At 44.7% G+C, this 16,366-nt stretch overlaps 1 protein-coding gene across 1 annotated transcript in view; it reads left to right on the forward strand.

The window, feature by feature from the left end:
- Positions 1–15,301, forward strand: part of LOC124121953 (E3 ubiquitin-protein ligase TRIM56-like) — a 22,011-nt gene extending 6,710 nt beyond the window's left edge. Inside the window, exons 2-3 of the mRNA XM_046485090.2 lie at positions 3,876–4,130; positions 11,277–15,301. Of these exons, the coding sequence (XP_046341046.2) occupies positions 3,885–4,130; positions 11,277–13,172 (2,142 nt within the window). The 5' untranslated portion in view covers positions 3,876–3,884 and the 3' untranslated portion in view covers positions 13,173–15,301. The remainder of the gene's footprint in view (positions 1–3,875; positions 4,131–11,276) is intronic.
- Positions 15,302–16,366: the final 1,065 nt, after the last annotated feature.

A 16,366-nucleotide genomic window follows, 5' to 3' on the forward strand; every position in this document is an offset into this window, starting at 1 on the left:
GTAACGTTAACAGATTGGGCTGGAAGTCGGTACACTGTCTTGACGTTGAACATCTTTGTGGGTAACGTTAACAGATGGGGCTGGAAGTCGGTACACTGTCTTGACGTTGAACATCTTTGTGGGTAACGTTAACAGTTGGGGCTGGAAGTCGGTACACTGTCTTGACGTTGAACATCTTTGTGGGTAACGTTAACAGTTGGGGCAGGAAGTCGGTACACTGTCTTGACGTTGAACATCTTTGTGGGTAACGTCAACAGAAGGGCTGGAAGTCGGTACATTGTCTTGACGTTGAATATCTTTGTGGGTAACGTAAACAGTTGGGGTTGGAAGTCGGTACACTGACTTGACGTTAAACATCTTTGTGGGTAACGTAAACAGTTGGGGCTGGAAGTCGGCAGACTGTCTTGACGTTGAACCGCCAGTAGTAAAGTAGTCGTATTGTTGAAACAATTTATGGATAACACTTTCTTTAGTACTCATTCAGTCTTGCGTGACAACGGTACAAGGATGTATACCGAAACGTCGCTTTTTACAAGATTAAATAAGTTGTTATCCATAAATTGTGTCCACCTTGTCATCCGTCAAATTCACGTTATGCCTATCAAACAATTGTAGTATCAGTATTAGAACTAGCAGAAGGAATCTTACATCACTCAGACCAAACGCTTTGTCTAATGTGTCTCTTGTCTTCTGTATTTGTGTCTTGTTATTCTCCCCATTCCTTGTTGTCCTTGTCACCCTACATCATCTCTTGTACACATGTAAACAATGTATGTAAATACCAAGGAGGGGCGTCCTTAGTTGGATAACTTGTTTCTTATCCTATTCCATTTGTGAACAAACGATGTATATGGTTTACCAAGATCATCTTACCAAGTTTGTTGTGTTGCGTCCCCTAATGTCTAAACGTGCTTCTGAAGTCGCCTATCAACTTTTGGACATATTTCTCCTACCTGGCGCTCCTTGTGTGCTCCAAAGTGACAATGGATCTGAATTTACAGCACAGGTTGTAACTGAATTGAAACTTATGTGGCCCTCATTGGTGATCGTGCATGGAAAGCCTCGACATCCCCAAAGCCAAGGTTCTGTGGAGAGGGCGAACTGTGGCATTAAAGACATTCTAGTTGCTTGGCTTGGAGACAATGACACCAGTGATTGGACTGTAGGACTTAAGTTCGTCCAGTTTCAGAAGAATTCAAGTCTCCACAGTGGTATCAAAACCTCACCATTTGCAGCTCTCTTCGGATCTGATGCTCGGACTGGCCTTGCATCTTCAACCCTGTATAATGCTGACGATTTCAATACCGATCGAACACTCTCTTTGCGTCAAGCAGTTCAACTTGACTCAGTCTGAGGTGGTCAAGGCTTTGTAAGGTGTAATTGTGTTGGAACTAAACGGTGTCAGACCAATCGCTGCAAATGTTTTAAGGCCAAGATGCAATGTACTTCTAGATGTTATTCAAGTCTTTCATGTGCAAACAAACATTCCTGAGTGTCCATCTGACTGCTATTTGTCATACCATTCATGTCATACCATTCGCGTCATACCATTTTATGAAATAAAAGATTGAACTGTTTAAGCTTATTTCTGTGATTTATGTGTAAGGTATCTGGTTACAGGAGGTTGTATTTACTTTGATAGCTAATCTAATTTCAAAACTAGCACACATTATAAAAACAAGGCAGGGATATGCTTTCAGTAAACAAGTATAAAATCCCTTGGTTCATTTCAGTGATTATGTCTAATTACTGAAGATTTCAGTAATTAGACATAAGCACCGAGTGAATCAGTTATTAGACATAATCACTGAAATTTTCAGTCATTAGACTTAATCACTGATTATACTTGTTTCCTGTAACATATATACTACGTATAGCTATATATAAACTATGTATAAACTATGTATAAACGATTTATAAACTATGTATAACCTATATATAAACTATGTATAAACGATGTATGTACTACATATATCTATATATAAACTATGTATAAACGATTTATAAACGATGTATAAAATATGACTAAACGATTTATAAACTATGTATAAACGATTTATAAACGATGCGTAAACTATGTATGTATAAACTATGTATAAACGATGTATAAACGATGTATAACGATTTATAAACGATGTATATACTATGTATATACTACGTATAAACGATGTATATACTATGTGACACACCGTGACATGACTAAAATACTGTTCCAAGCCATGTAAAACACTCACTCACTCACTCGCTAGCTCTGACCAAAGTCGCAACACAATCATTGAGGTGAAACCGGAACTTGAATCCTTAAAGTGAGTGAGTACATCAGTGGGTTTAGAGCTACTGTGAAAAAGTATTTGAGTCGAGGTGTGGTGTTAGAGAAAGCCGGACGTGATACAGTGGGTATGGTTTTACGCCGCTTTTAGCAATATTCCAGCAATATCACGGCGGGGGACACCAGGATGGGCTTCACACATTGTACCCATGTCGGGAATCGAACCCGGGTGTTCGGCGTGATGAGCGAACACTGTAACCACCTGGCTACCCCGCCGTCCCTCCGGCCTAAGACGCTGATGGTGCCACAAGGACCTTATGTTCTAGTGTTATTCTAATGTAAGTCACGTTCATGATCTGGTAAGCGACGCTCTGATTGGTTGGATGAAATGTCGTTCTGACATGACCCCTAATGGGATGTCCACAGATCTTTGTTTAGCGGCAGCGAGAACTAAGATCTGACTTTAATGAGATTGTTCTGTGCGTAAAGCAAAAGTGAGTGGCTGATTATCGTTTTAAGCCGCATCAGAAAATTTCTTTAGTTTTGTTTGTTTGTTGTTTAACACCGCACTCAGCAGTTTTCCAGCAAAATGACGGCGGTATGTAAATAATACAGCCTGGTCCAGACAAAAGAGATTGACATCATGAACACTGATCCACGCAATTGGTATACGATTACATGCATCAACCAAGTCAGTCTGCCTGACCACCTGACCACCTACTCGCCTCTTACGGCAAGCATAAGACCTCTTCTACTCCGGATCTTAAAGGGGAAGTGTACACGCAAAAATCACTTTCTTTCTTTTTCTAAACAAAACGCAATTTTAGAATTAATTAGTATCTGTGTTTGAAAATATACATTCTTTTTTTTACAGTGAAAGTAGGAAGCTCACAATAGTGTGAAAATGATATGCCGTTATGAGGCCTTCGTTTATCGAGCTAAACAGGCCTGAGTTATCCCCCTTAGATTATGACGTAATTGGTGCCCATTCAACTGGGTCCCTGTCTATTCTCAACGCAAAAGATATCAAGTACCAGTTTGCGGTAAAACAACATGGCCTACGACACACTCCGGCGCAGTTGTGACTAAGCATAACACTATGCTGGCTGGCATCTGAGACGCTAGAATCACACACCTGTACCTACACCACGTGAAGCGGCTCTAACAAAGCATGATGACGTCATAATGTTTATCAATTGGCACCAATGACGTCATATTGCAAGGGGCATAAGCCATGGTGTTTTTGTTGTGGAAATAGAACACTTGGTAAATGTGAAAAATATAAATCGTTTTAATGCGAAAAATATGTTGATTAATTGTGATATTTTTATATTTTTGTCTATGACACTTCTAGGTTAACACTTTTAATGTGGAAAAAGTACACGAAAAATAGGTTCATTTCCGTGTGAACTTGCCCTTTAACGGGTCACAGACTATTCATAAAGTAAAAGGGTGCACTCTTGGCTGAAAAATGCTTCCGAGGCTAGCTTAACTTTGGGTTCTCCTTACAAGTTGTGAAATCCACACGCACAGGTCCGCAGTATGGCCGTGACAAACCCAGAACAGTAATCACGTGACTTGTATTTGAATTATTATTGTGTTCCAGAAATTCAATATGGCGGCCAAAATGGCAATGACGTTTCACCAGGTGTCGCACTGCCCGATCTGCAAGGAGGCGATGACGAAGCCGCGCATCACGGAGTGCGGCCACACCTTCTGCCAGGCCTGTCTCAGCACTCACCTGATCTCCAAGGGCGACAGATCCCTTGACCGGAAGGTCAAGTGCCCGCTCTGCAAGAAGAGTCTAAAGATCCCCAAGGGGGGAATAGAGAAGTTCCCCATCAACTACGTGGCCGTTCAGGTGAGAATGGGGTGGTGGGGTATCCTAGTGGTTGAAGCGTTCTCTCGTCACTCCGAAGATCCCGGTTCGATGTAATTTGATTGTGATGTCATTGTAACCGATGACGTCACATTGCTGATGCAATTTCATTGTAGAGATTTCCCCGAGGAAATATTGCTTGATTTCACACAAGCGATATCACGTGTTGGAGCCGGGTTGGGATGACATATCTCTTGTCCGCCATGTTACACTGTGTCAGTATATAACAGTTTCGGTAATTTTTTTCACGGCATTATCATTTTGGTCTACCTTTAGAATACAGTACAACCTTTTCAAACACGTCACAATACCCTATGACGTAATTTGTAGTATTTTGTTGCCAGTCGCATCAGCGAAATAATGCCCTGTGACGTCAGGCGTCATCGTGTGTGCATAAGCTCCCCGTGAGTAGTATAGTCTCAGTCCGCAGAAGGCCATTTTGGTTGAGGGAGGTTGAGGGAAAACAGGGAAGGTGATTGGCTGATCCACGTCACGTGATCGGATAGGATGACTCATGCATCAACAGCGCGTCGGGAAAGGGGGGAATGAAAGGTGTGTGTTTATGAGGCAGAAAAGAATTCATAAGAAAACAAAAGTAAAGGGTTATGAATAGAGCTATGTGTATAGCGTGCTGCCCTAAATAGACAGACCGTACCCGTCAGCCCAGTTTGAATTGAGCGCGCTTTACAACTCACGTGGCCTCGTCGTTTCAAATAACCCGCGCTCGCTAGAGCGTGCGACCTGATTTGATGAATACAGGGTGTGTGTTGAAAGTACATCATACCACAATAGAGACGGGTTGTGTCAACATGATATATGCCGGATAATGTAGGAAAAAAAATAAATGTACGTCTAGCTGGATCAAATTCATCTTGTACGGTCCACAAGTTGTACACCATGAACGTTAGACAACCTGTATGGAAAAGACATAGAAGAAATAGATAAGACTACACAATCAGCAAGCTAGCAGTGTAGTTTACATTTAGCGCGCAACAACGAGGTATTCATGTCACCCTGCATTGACTATAACGCTAATAGATCGTGCATGTTATCTATCAGCACCCCGCAATCTGCGCAAGCCGTGGCCATAGTCATACTCGTGTCTGAATCAGTTTCAATTGGAGTGAGCTGATGTTGGGGCAATCTCTCTTCTTGTGTCAGAGGACTATCCAGAGATTCTGTTGTAGTCAACTTCTCCCTACGCAGATCAGGTTCAGACTGTGCTGTTGGTCTCCTGTTTTCCTCATTTATGAGGTTAACATGCAGTCGATCCTTATCTTTGGTGGTAGGTTTTAGATCGATGGTGAGTTGTCCATGGGGTGTTTCAGCAACCTTTTCATACATAGCCATAAAGTGATCCATATGTTCGGGGAAAATTCTTCGAGCGAAGAGTTTGATTTGCTGTTTATCTATGGGGGAATGAAACAGGGTGACATAATGCGCGTTCAAAGCAATGTCTCTCGATTCCTTACCTCTCGGAAACAGATTTTGTATCAAGAGAAAGATCAATACATTCTTGTGATGTGAGGTTTGAGTAAACAGCCGCGAAATATGCTTGTCGTGCTTTGCTTCGGCCAGGAAATCATCCAGGACCAACACGTTCTGTTGACGAGCATCAAAGTAATCCTCGTCCAAGATATCGTAGGGAATTCCTTATACAAAGGTCAGCTGAGGCAGCTGCTCACCGAGGTACTGATATAAATGCTGCCATTGAGTATAACACCAAACGATGCGGGTAGGTTGGGGTTGGATCAGGCCATGCTGGAGTACATGAGAGGTAAACACAGACTTTCCACAACCACTGGGTCCCACAACGAGCGCATTTGAGGGAATCAGGAACTTGAATTGGTCTCGAAGATCAGATATACATGGTAAATGAGGCAGCCGCGAGTGGACTTGCGATGGAGGCGACGGCGGCGGCGGCGGCGGTGGGGTTAGCGGGTGGGCTTGTAATGGCGAGTGGACTGGTGGCGGCGGGTGGGCTTGTAACGTCGGGTTGGCTTGACACAGCGGCGGCGGTGGGTGGACTTGCAGCGGCGGCGTTAGCGGGTGGACTTGTAATGGCGAGTGGACTTGGGGCGGCGGGTGGGCTTGTAACGGCGGCGGTATGCTATGTTTATTTCTCCTGTGTCTTAACATGACATCTCTCCTTTAAAACATTTTTTCACAGTCCGGACATGTGGCAACCCCCATGGTGATCCAATACGGTGAGCGATTAGAGGGTATGAAGCTTTCTTTTATACCCTTGACTCTGTTGACGCTTCAGGGCAGCAAGTGCCCGTTCCACCACAGCCTTCACCTCCGACATATGTTGTATTTTCACGGGTTGGGGTGTTTTCTTCGATCCCTGTTTGGTTGTCATCGTTTTCATTTTAGGTGTTACCTGTCTCTTCTTTGTCTTCAGCGTCGACTACTTGGCTGCTTGTGGTTTCTTTCTCTGTTGTGATTTTCTCAACGTAGTCTTCCTAAATATATCTCTAGGGTCAAGTCTAATCTCTGAAGCTTTCTTCATGTTGTTCACGTCCAATCCGTTTGCTGGCGAGAGTAAAACTGTTTGTCGGGCTACACTACTGTAGAGTTTATACTGTCTTACAAGTGCAGGGAATATTGGAAGACACTCTTTTCTTCACAGCACACTTGTGACTATGTTAAAAAAGCGATCATGTTAGTATATCGTCTTCGTCATACTACACCCGTGAAGGTCCGGGTTATAGAATCGACCTTCAGTAACCCATGCTTATCGGCGACTGACGGGGATTGGTTGGTCAGTCTCGCCGACTCGGATGACACGTGCCATCGGTTCCTAGTTGCACAGATCGCTGCTCATGCTGTTGATCACTGGATTGTCTGGTCCAAGCTCGTTTATTGACAGACCACCGTCCTAGAGCTGGAATAATGCTGAGTGTGGCGTAAAACTAAATTCATTCACTCACTGATACCAATACATCTAAAAAGTAATGTCATCATTTAAATGGTGAGTTTAAACGCGTATTTTACCCTTACAAGGACGACTGCATTCCACACACCCTTCCTGTTATCAATGTGTCACTGTTTACAGTTCGGACGAACATAACCCTATAGACATGTGTGCGGGCGAGTTCATTCATCAGAAATATGTCATTTACGATGTGTTTATAAATATGAACTGCTAACCACGCTCATAGTCATGTTGCGTGTCGTGGTTAGAACCGTAATTGATCTATTGAAAGGTGTCATACATTCGTGTTCGGATATAGGTACAACATCTACACGCACATACTTTCCTACATCATTCAAATGTATTAAATACTGGATACGTTTAATAGACACCAACGAAAAAAAGGTTTAATGAGGGGAATACCCATATATATCATCTCTGAAATAACTCTCTTTTAAAATAACAAATGTACAACACATCTTCCCTAACATATCATAAATACGGGACACTGGTCACACAATTTATGAATGGGAAGCTTCAGGCGAGGCTGGTATGTTAACATTAATTGTAAGGCCGGGGTATGTTGACATTGTTATGGGCGGTCGGCCGGTCGGTGGCTTAGTCTCTCTGCTAAACATTAGCTATGAATAAACCTGCTTCGACATATATTTCCAATAAAACATTTTCCTCGTCAAACAATTTTCCATGATAAACTCTGTTCTCTCTTCGAATTAAGGGTGAGTATTGTAAAAATGAAAATGTCCTATAGATTGCTTCCAACGTTTTCCCAACAAACCTAGCTTTGTGCCGTCACACTGGTACATGTACTTATCAGTTTTCTATCTATTTTCAAAATAGCACGTTCTGAAGTAAAACTGTGCACATCATGTTACACGGTTAAAACTCAAACCGTAGGGCTTATTTGTCATCGGGTTAAATGGAAAAGCTAGCTTTGAAACATCAACTATGCAAGTCGGGACAGGGATGAATAATTCTTTACAAATGGTTCACAATAGTACGCAGCTCGGGTGATTCGAAATACGGCTGCCTTCAGCGTTATAGTCAATGCAGGGTGACATGAATACCTCGTTGTTGCGCGCTAAATGTAAACTACACTGCTAGCTTGCTGATTGTGTAGTCTTATATTTCTTCTATGTCTTTTCCATACAGGTTGTCTAACGTTCATGGTGTACAACTTGTAGACCCTATAAGATGGATTTGATCCAGCTAGACGTACATTATTATTTTTTCTACATTATCCGGCATATATCATGTTGACACAACCCGTCTCTATTGTGGTATGATGTACTTTCAACACACACCCTGTCTTTATCCAATCAGGTCGCACGCTCTAGCGAGCGCGGGTTATTTGAAACGACGAGGCCACGTGAGTTGTAAAGCGCGCTCAATTCAAACTGGGCTGACGGGTACGGTCTGTCTATTTAGGGCAGCACGCTATACACATAGCTCTATTCATAACCCTTTACTTTTGTTTTCTTATGAATTCTTTTCTGCCTCATAAACACACACTTTCATTCCCCCTCACCTGTGACGTGCTGTTGATGCATGAGTCATCCTATCCGATCACGTGACTTGGATCAGCCAATCACCTTCCCTATTTTCCCTCAACCTCCCTCAACCAAAATGGCCTTCTGCGGACTGAGACTATACTATTCCCGTGATCTCTTCACGCAATGTCATTGAATAAGCCCAGCGATGTTGAGAGTTTCGAATATTTGTTTAGTAAATATAGCCTGCGGGGGCGCATTCAATCATCATTCGACCCTTTACGTTCATGAGGGATCATGAGGGTCGGGTACCCGGTTAGCGGGAGCTAGGTTACCCGAACTCTGTCCTTAGCCCTTTCACATTTACTTGGTACGTATACTGATTCAAAAGCGAACTCACCCTTGTGTCGTCAACAGCCATGCTTTTGCCTCTCTCGTTCCTTACTATTATCCACATTATCCTTACAGCGTTCCCTACTAAATGTTTCTAACCCGTTAAGATCCGGGGTAGAAGAGGTCTTCAGAAACCGATGTAAAAGGCGACTATGCTTGCCGTAAGAGGCGACGAACGGGATCAGGGGGGTCAGACTCGCTGACTTGGTTAATGCATGTCATCGATCCCAATTGCGTGGATCAATGCTCATGATGTCAATCACTGGATTGTCTGGTCCATACTCGAATATTCGAAGATCACCAGTTCGCGTCCGACTGATTCTCACTAAAACTGGTTGCTTGTCTTTGAGACGTATCCTACTTCTCCTCACGAGAAGAACTGTATTCTAAAGGTGCTCCAAATTATAATGCCCTGAAAAATACCTCTACCATTATTACAGCTAAATGGATGAAGTTTGTGACTCATCCCAAAATGACCAAAAAGCAACATGAAATTTATGGTTGTATTAAAAAACTCCACAAAAAAAAGAATGCCAGATGACGTCACAAAAAGAAACGTGACGCCAATGACGTCACATAACAACAGAACAGATGGCAGCCCGTCGTAAGGGAAATGCGGGGAAATGCGGGCTGCTATGAAATCTTATTGTGATACATCTATTAAGAATCTTGCATTTCCATTGGTTAATCCGTACCACGTGACGAAACAATAAATTTCAATGCACTCTCCTACCTTGCGACCAGCACAGGACCTCTGCCACAGGCCAGTGCCATGTGACGATTCGTCACATCTTACACAGTCTATTCAAGATATTGCATATGTTTTTCACCTGTTTCATTTTTGACACGTCTACATATCTAGATAAACATATGTCATAGAATGGTAAACTTTCTTTGAGAAAATATCCTATTGCGTAGTTATCGTATGTTTACATTTGTTGTACGGCTCCACATGCTGTCATCGAAGCCTTACGGAGAGCAAGCGATACGGTCACTTTGACGTGTAAATATGTATTGTCATGCAACTCACTGTCGCCGTTGTAGTAGCATATCTATATAATTATGCAAAACAATATGCAAAGCGCCCCAAAATACTTGCATCAGTCCGTTCTATTCTGATTTCTGAATAAGCGCGTTTGTTTACAAACAGGAGAAATGTCCGGTCACGTGACATGCAAAGTATCCTGTGGCAGTAGTGTTATGCTTAGTCACCACTATGTCAATGAAACCCCCAAATAATGTGACTGACACTGACCTCGAATATTGACTCGTGACATGATCAGTATTGACCTGTTACGTGATGAATATTGACTCACAAACAAAGACTTCACAAACTTGAATGTCGGTAAAACAACACGTATGGTTACTCTTGACGAGGTCAATATGCGAAAACAAGGTTCCTCGATGTCGACCCCGTCGGCGGTCAGACCACCTCAAGGGTTGGGTCCTTCGCATATTGACCTTGTCAAGTGTACTTTTTTGTATAATATTGACAGTAGGGGTGACCTCGCCTAGATGAACACAACCAAGCTCACTATCGTTAATTTCCCTATGACGTTGTTAATCGAGCGGAAAGATACAGAACGACTTTAGGGGAATTCCTAAATGTCTAAAAATAACGTCAGCATACGATTCAGGCTGTGAAGGATGAAGGCTTTGAAGCCAGACAAATCATTATATGTCGGGTCAGGAGAATTAAGCGTCCATTCGAAGTTGCAAAAGAGAATGCTCTACTCACCAAAAGAATTCACAAAGCTCCACACTATCGAGTAGGCCAATATGCATCGGGACTTCACAGGGAGCCGCCTCAAGCGGTGATCCCCATCATCATCAGGAGCGCCTCCAGCCTAAGTATAACACAAACCCAAAGATCACAGAACGTTTATAGGAACCTATTTTCAGAACCAACCGGATCTAGATTTCTTTCCAATTCTAGCTTTACTAGGTGCAACTGCTATTATAAATGAATGACATTGCCTTAGCCGCCACGTCAATGGACGTACCTGCAATGGAATGTGTGAGACGGATGACGTCACGATAAAAAGCAACTCTCCGCGTTAAAATAGTTCGCTTCAAATAATTAAAATTCGGTGTTCAAAAGGATTGTTTTGTTATGATTTATTTATCCGTCGAAATAAGAATTGAAATTGTATTTGTTGGCGTTCATCCTGGAACTTAATCACGTGAGGTGATGAACGTCAACCAACACAACTTCAGTCCTAAAGTGACCCGCGGATTTCTGATAACATGCGGGGTTTTAAGATAATTCTATCATCTGTATCTATAATCATACATAATCTTCTATTTCAGGCGAGGTCGGCAGCGGACGAGGCGGACCGGATCCCTACAAACACTCACTGTGCGGCGTGCCAAACCAGATCAGCTGATGGCGTGTTCTGCCAAGACTGCAAGGAGTATCTATGTGGCCTGTGCGGGAAGAAACACCAGGCGGTGTTCAACGGCCATGACGTCACAGAGAACATGGCCAATGTCCCCACCGCCAAGTGCACAGACCACCCTGGGAAGACGGTCAACTTTTTCTGTTCCCACTGCGCAGCCGCCGTGTGTCCACTCTGCGCAACCAGCTCTCACTCCGAGGCGCCGCACAGAGTTACCCCCCTTGTGGAAGCAAAGAATGAGGTCGTGGAGCTTGTAAAAGGCAAACTTCTCACTCTGAAAGACAAGAAGAAGAAACTTTCAGGAGCCCAGGACAGGGTCGATAGGATGCGGCAATCAGCGGTAGATAACTATGCTCTACAGAAAGGCATGGTAGAGTCCACAGCTAACGACGCTGTGCGGAGAATACGCGAGGAAGAACGAAACCTGCAAAGGAGGATCCAGGATCTCCATGACAACAACATCAAGATGCTTGACCAACAGGATCGCTCAGTGGAAGAGAAATCCACCTCGCTGGATACTACCCTGAATCAAGTCGAGGCAGTGTTGAATGACATCAACATATCAGACTTCCAGAGCAGGAGTCTTCAGGTGGAGCAGAGGCTGAGAGAAATAGAAGATTGGTCGAATGCTGTGGACAGGGACCTGGCCATCCACGACTACACCTTCAAGGGAGACGGGAACTGTATCGGTCTGGGGTGCATCACGTTGCCCAAACATGGCTCCTACACTGATATAGACCTCCTGAAGTCTGGTGTATACGAGGAGGGGGAGGAGTTGGTGGTGGAGGAGGAGTTGGTGGAGGAGGTGGAGGTGGAGGAGGTGGAGCGGGAGGAGATGGAGCGGGAGGAGATGGTGGAGGTGGAGCAGGTACAGAGGCGGAGGAGGCCAGAACAACCTGAACCCCTACCAAGGCCTGTGATGAGAGATCAGACAGAGCGGAAGGCCTATATTGTAGGGACTCCTATGCTGGTATCAAGCTACGTGCTGGGGAGCGGGGTTGACAGCAGTCCCATCACCATGGTCGGAGTCGGGCTGATGCCGCATGATGAAGTGGTCTGCGCCTACAACACAAACATCATGGGCCAGGTCGTGATGTGTTCCAGCGTCGACAAGCAGCAGGTGGTGTACCACAGGAGAAAGGGCATTGCTGCGTTCGCCATGTACAGAGAGGAAGAGTGTGGGGTGGTCCTCTATGACGACTGTAACGCGAGTCGGCTGTTCCTCAACCCCCTTCCCTCAGACCGGGAGGCCACGTGCAGGACGCACAAGATCAGCTGTAAGGTAGCCAACATCGGAGCCCTGGCCTTCCATCTCGACGGTGTCATTGTCCTCTTCGACAAGGACAAAAAATGCCTCACAGGCATCGACCGCCAGAGCAAGCGCCCCTTCAACCTACAGGGCAACCGGAACGAGAAGGACGGATGTTTCAGCACCGTTACTGCTCTCGCTAGCGGCCCACAGGGGGAGATAATCCTGTATGATGGTGAGAAGCGTCGCCTGGCTATCTTCAGTAGTGATACTAAGTTTCTGAACTACATCGACCTGGGCAGCCTCAGCTCCTCCTGCAGCATTGACTGCGACGACTACGGGATGTTGTTTATTGCCGACAGAAAGCAAGGCAGGGTCGTCAGGTGCGCCATCTCTGGCCAGGAGGACATCGTGGAAGTGTTGAATGCGACCCATGGCATCACGTATCCCTGCTGCCTGTGTGTCAGCGACACCAAGCTGGCCGTGGGGAATGCCAAGTCTTTCAGTGAAGGGGAAATCCGTGTATTTGAATTAGGTGTGTTTGTGTCAAATGATTGATGTCCGAAGCTTGTTGTCAGCACCGAAGATGCCATGCCAAATGTTGTCCTTTTGTTCACATGAGATCCTCTATAACTGTTGGGGCGGTCGGGTACTCACTCACTCACTCTATAACTGTTACAGAGGGGGAGCATCTGGCTGAACATCTGGATGACCTCTTTTCCCGGGATCTGCTGCTTTTCAGTTCCAAGAAAAGAACGCCATCGCACACTGAGATTCCGACGCACTGCCAACATCAGATAAAGCATACCAGGAATATTAAAACATAGTACCATAGAGAATCCAACCCAGGTCGGTGTGACGAGTGAATACTTTAAGCAGGCGGCTAACCTGCGTACATGATGGCTATTCCGCGTTATTGCAAGGGCATGGCACCAACAACAGGTGTGACGTCATCTCCGCGAACTTTGGTCCACAAGTTCAAGGCTCTAGGCTGGGCTCCGTCTCTTCATATCATTGGATGAAGCGCAGCGATAGGAAGGATATAGCCTGGTTCTACAGTCGAGTATCATTATGACGGACTAATTAAGATCCATCGCGTTGGGGGACCAATGAGGAGCAGTGTTACATTGTGACAAGTGTACCTTGTACGTCTTGACCTTTGCAAACTCAAAGAATTATATGGCGGTCGTTGTCCTGTGCACAGCGCACAAACCACAAGTCGGGTTAATTTAAGCAACGTCGGTCGCTGAGTGTTGCTGGATGAGTGACCGTGTTTAGCAGCTGGGCTCCTGAGAGTGTCTAGGGCTTCGGTCCCGCCCCACACTGAAGCACATGTAGCACCCCGTGCCCCCAAGTTACAAAAGAGAATGCTCTACTTACCAAAAGAAATCACATGCTCCACACTATCGAGTAGGCCAACATGCATGGGGACTTCACACGGAGCCGCCTCAAGCGGTGATCCCCATCATCATCAGGAGCACTCCAGCCTAAGTATGACACCAACCCAAAGTGCACAGAACGTTTACAGGAACCCATTTTCAGAACCAACCGGATCTCGATTTCTTTCCAATTCTAGCTTTACTATGTGCAACTGCTATTATAGATGAATGACATTGCCAATGGACGTACCTGCAATGGAATGTGTACATGTCAGACGGATGACGTCACGATAAAAGGGCTTCGGTCCCGCCCCACACTGAAGCACATGTAGCACATGTGGTGTCTCCTTAGGCACGTAACTTTGTTCGAAAGGTGCCTCTGTTCATCCAGCAGTGAATGGGTACCCGGTAGGATGTGATTGTCAACCTTCTCGCGTAACAGCATGGGATGTACACTCTCCGGGAAGCCGAGAGTGAAAATTAAGCGCAAACTAAACAATTCACCTTTGTAATATTGTAGCGCTTTAAGCATATTTTAGTGTGTACATAAATATGTACATTAATATTATTATTGTTACTGTTGTTGTTATTTGTGTACCATCAACTCCGCCGGACATCAGGACACAACGATACATCACGTCGACAGGCAGTCTACCGCTGGGGTGAGCTTGTACATCTCTGCGCCCATTGTCCCAACCTCTAGGCGCATGCGTGGAAGAACCTGTCGGACCAATCAGCTGTTTCCCCCGATTGTATACCGTTATGTCCCTGCACATTATGACACTGATTACACGTAACACTATTATCTGTACAGGTTTTTGTGATAAAAACTACGGTTCCTGAAATCAGTTTGGTGCAGATGACCATATCAGCACAGTTTTTTGTGATATAACTGCCATTCCTGAAATCTGTGGAGTATGGATGACGATATTATTATTGTAAAAAATATTAATGTCCCGAGAAGCGTCCATAAACGTGTATTCAGAATCAGTTGACCTACATGAAGTGGCAGAGCTGTGGGTGAATGTGGCGGACTCCACCTCCAACTTATGTGCCACGGATGATCACATAATAGATACATCGCAAGAGATTCCGTGACATTTGGCTTACAAAGAATTGGGGTTTTTTCATTTTTTTTTCAATTAACCGTAAAAATAGGCCACGCCCACACGGACTACTGTGTCCTGATTGGCTGATAATAGAATGGGCGGGGCTTCTGCTGCATTATTCCGCTGAGCGATGTGACTGAGTTCATGATGTTGTCGACAGTTTGTTTGTGTTCGTGATTAAATAAGTTGTCTGAAGTTATCATAGTTCACGTTTTGGCTGATAAGAATTGTCTTCAATGTGTATTTGCGTTGTGATCGAAATGTGTCAGCATGTCAATTTATCAAAATAAATCTTTTCATATTTCATAAATTGAACGCCCATATAATAATATGAGAATTACCAACGAGCTTATTGTCCTTGATGAGCGAACCCAACGAGGGATCTCTGACATCAATTTCCGAGGGAAATATATACCGTGATTCCCAGTTTATTCCAGAGTTGTTTTTCTTTAAAATTATCAAATGTACATCATTAGGTCTCATCCCAAACCACCTGCAAAATGTCGAGGTGCTAGAACCCTAGACAAATGTATCCCTACGCATCAGTAAACAAGCGACCTTGTCACGACACACCCGATTATTAACAACGGTTCACTACTACCGTTCCTACTTATATACTGGTACATTTACACTTACACAAACACAACACGCGCAAGGTAAGAAACGTGTTGTTGCATGTAATTCATTAACTGACACCTGTGGGTAAAGGTGTGTAACAAGACCAGTGTCCCGGCGGGGAGCGGAAGGTCGGGGGTTCGATCGCCGGAAATTCCAAAGGACGTTATAAGGTGGTACTTGTTGTTACCGCGCCTGGCGCTCGGCATTTAGGCGCTTAAGCAAGGACTGGTAGCCTCGGAGTGAGTATACTGTGACTTAGTGGGGTATTCACGTTAAACTGCGGTGATGTATCTCAGAGGTCTAGTACTATAACAATGCATTAGTCCGTACTAGTATATGCACACACACACACACACACACACACACACACACACACACACACACACACAAACACACACACACACAAACACGCGCGCGCACATCCCTCCCCCCCCCCCCCCACATCTACACATCCACCACCACCCCAAAACACCCACACGCACGCACGCCCGCACGCACGCACACACTCTCACACACAAACACATACACACACAAACACGCGCGCGCACACCCCTCCCCCCTCTACACAAAATTAGAACATAAATGTCAACTGATGTTCCTTACAAACAGTGTTCTCTGCCCCTAGGACATCTTTCATAGAACTCGT

This window comes from Haliotis rufescens, unplaced genomic scaffold (assembly GCF_023055435.1).
Source record: "Haliotis rufescens isolate VD_foot unplaced genomic scaffold, xgHalRufe1.0.p SCAF_14, whole genome shotgun sequence".
NCBI lineage: Eukaryota > Metazoa > Mollusca > Gastropoda > Lepetellida > Haliotidae > Haliotis > Haliotis rufescens.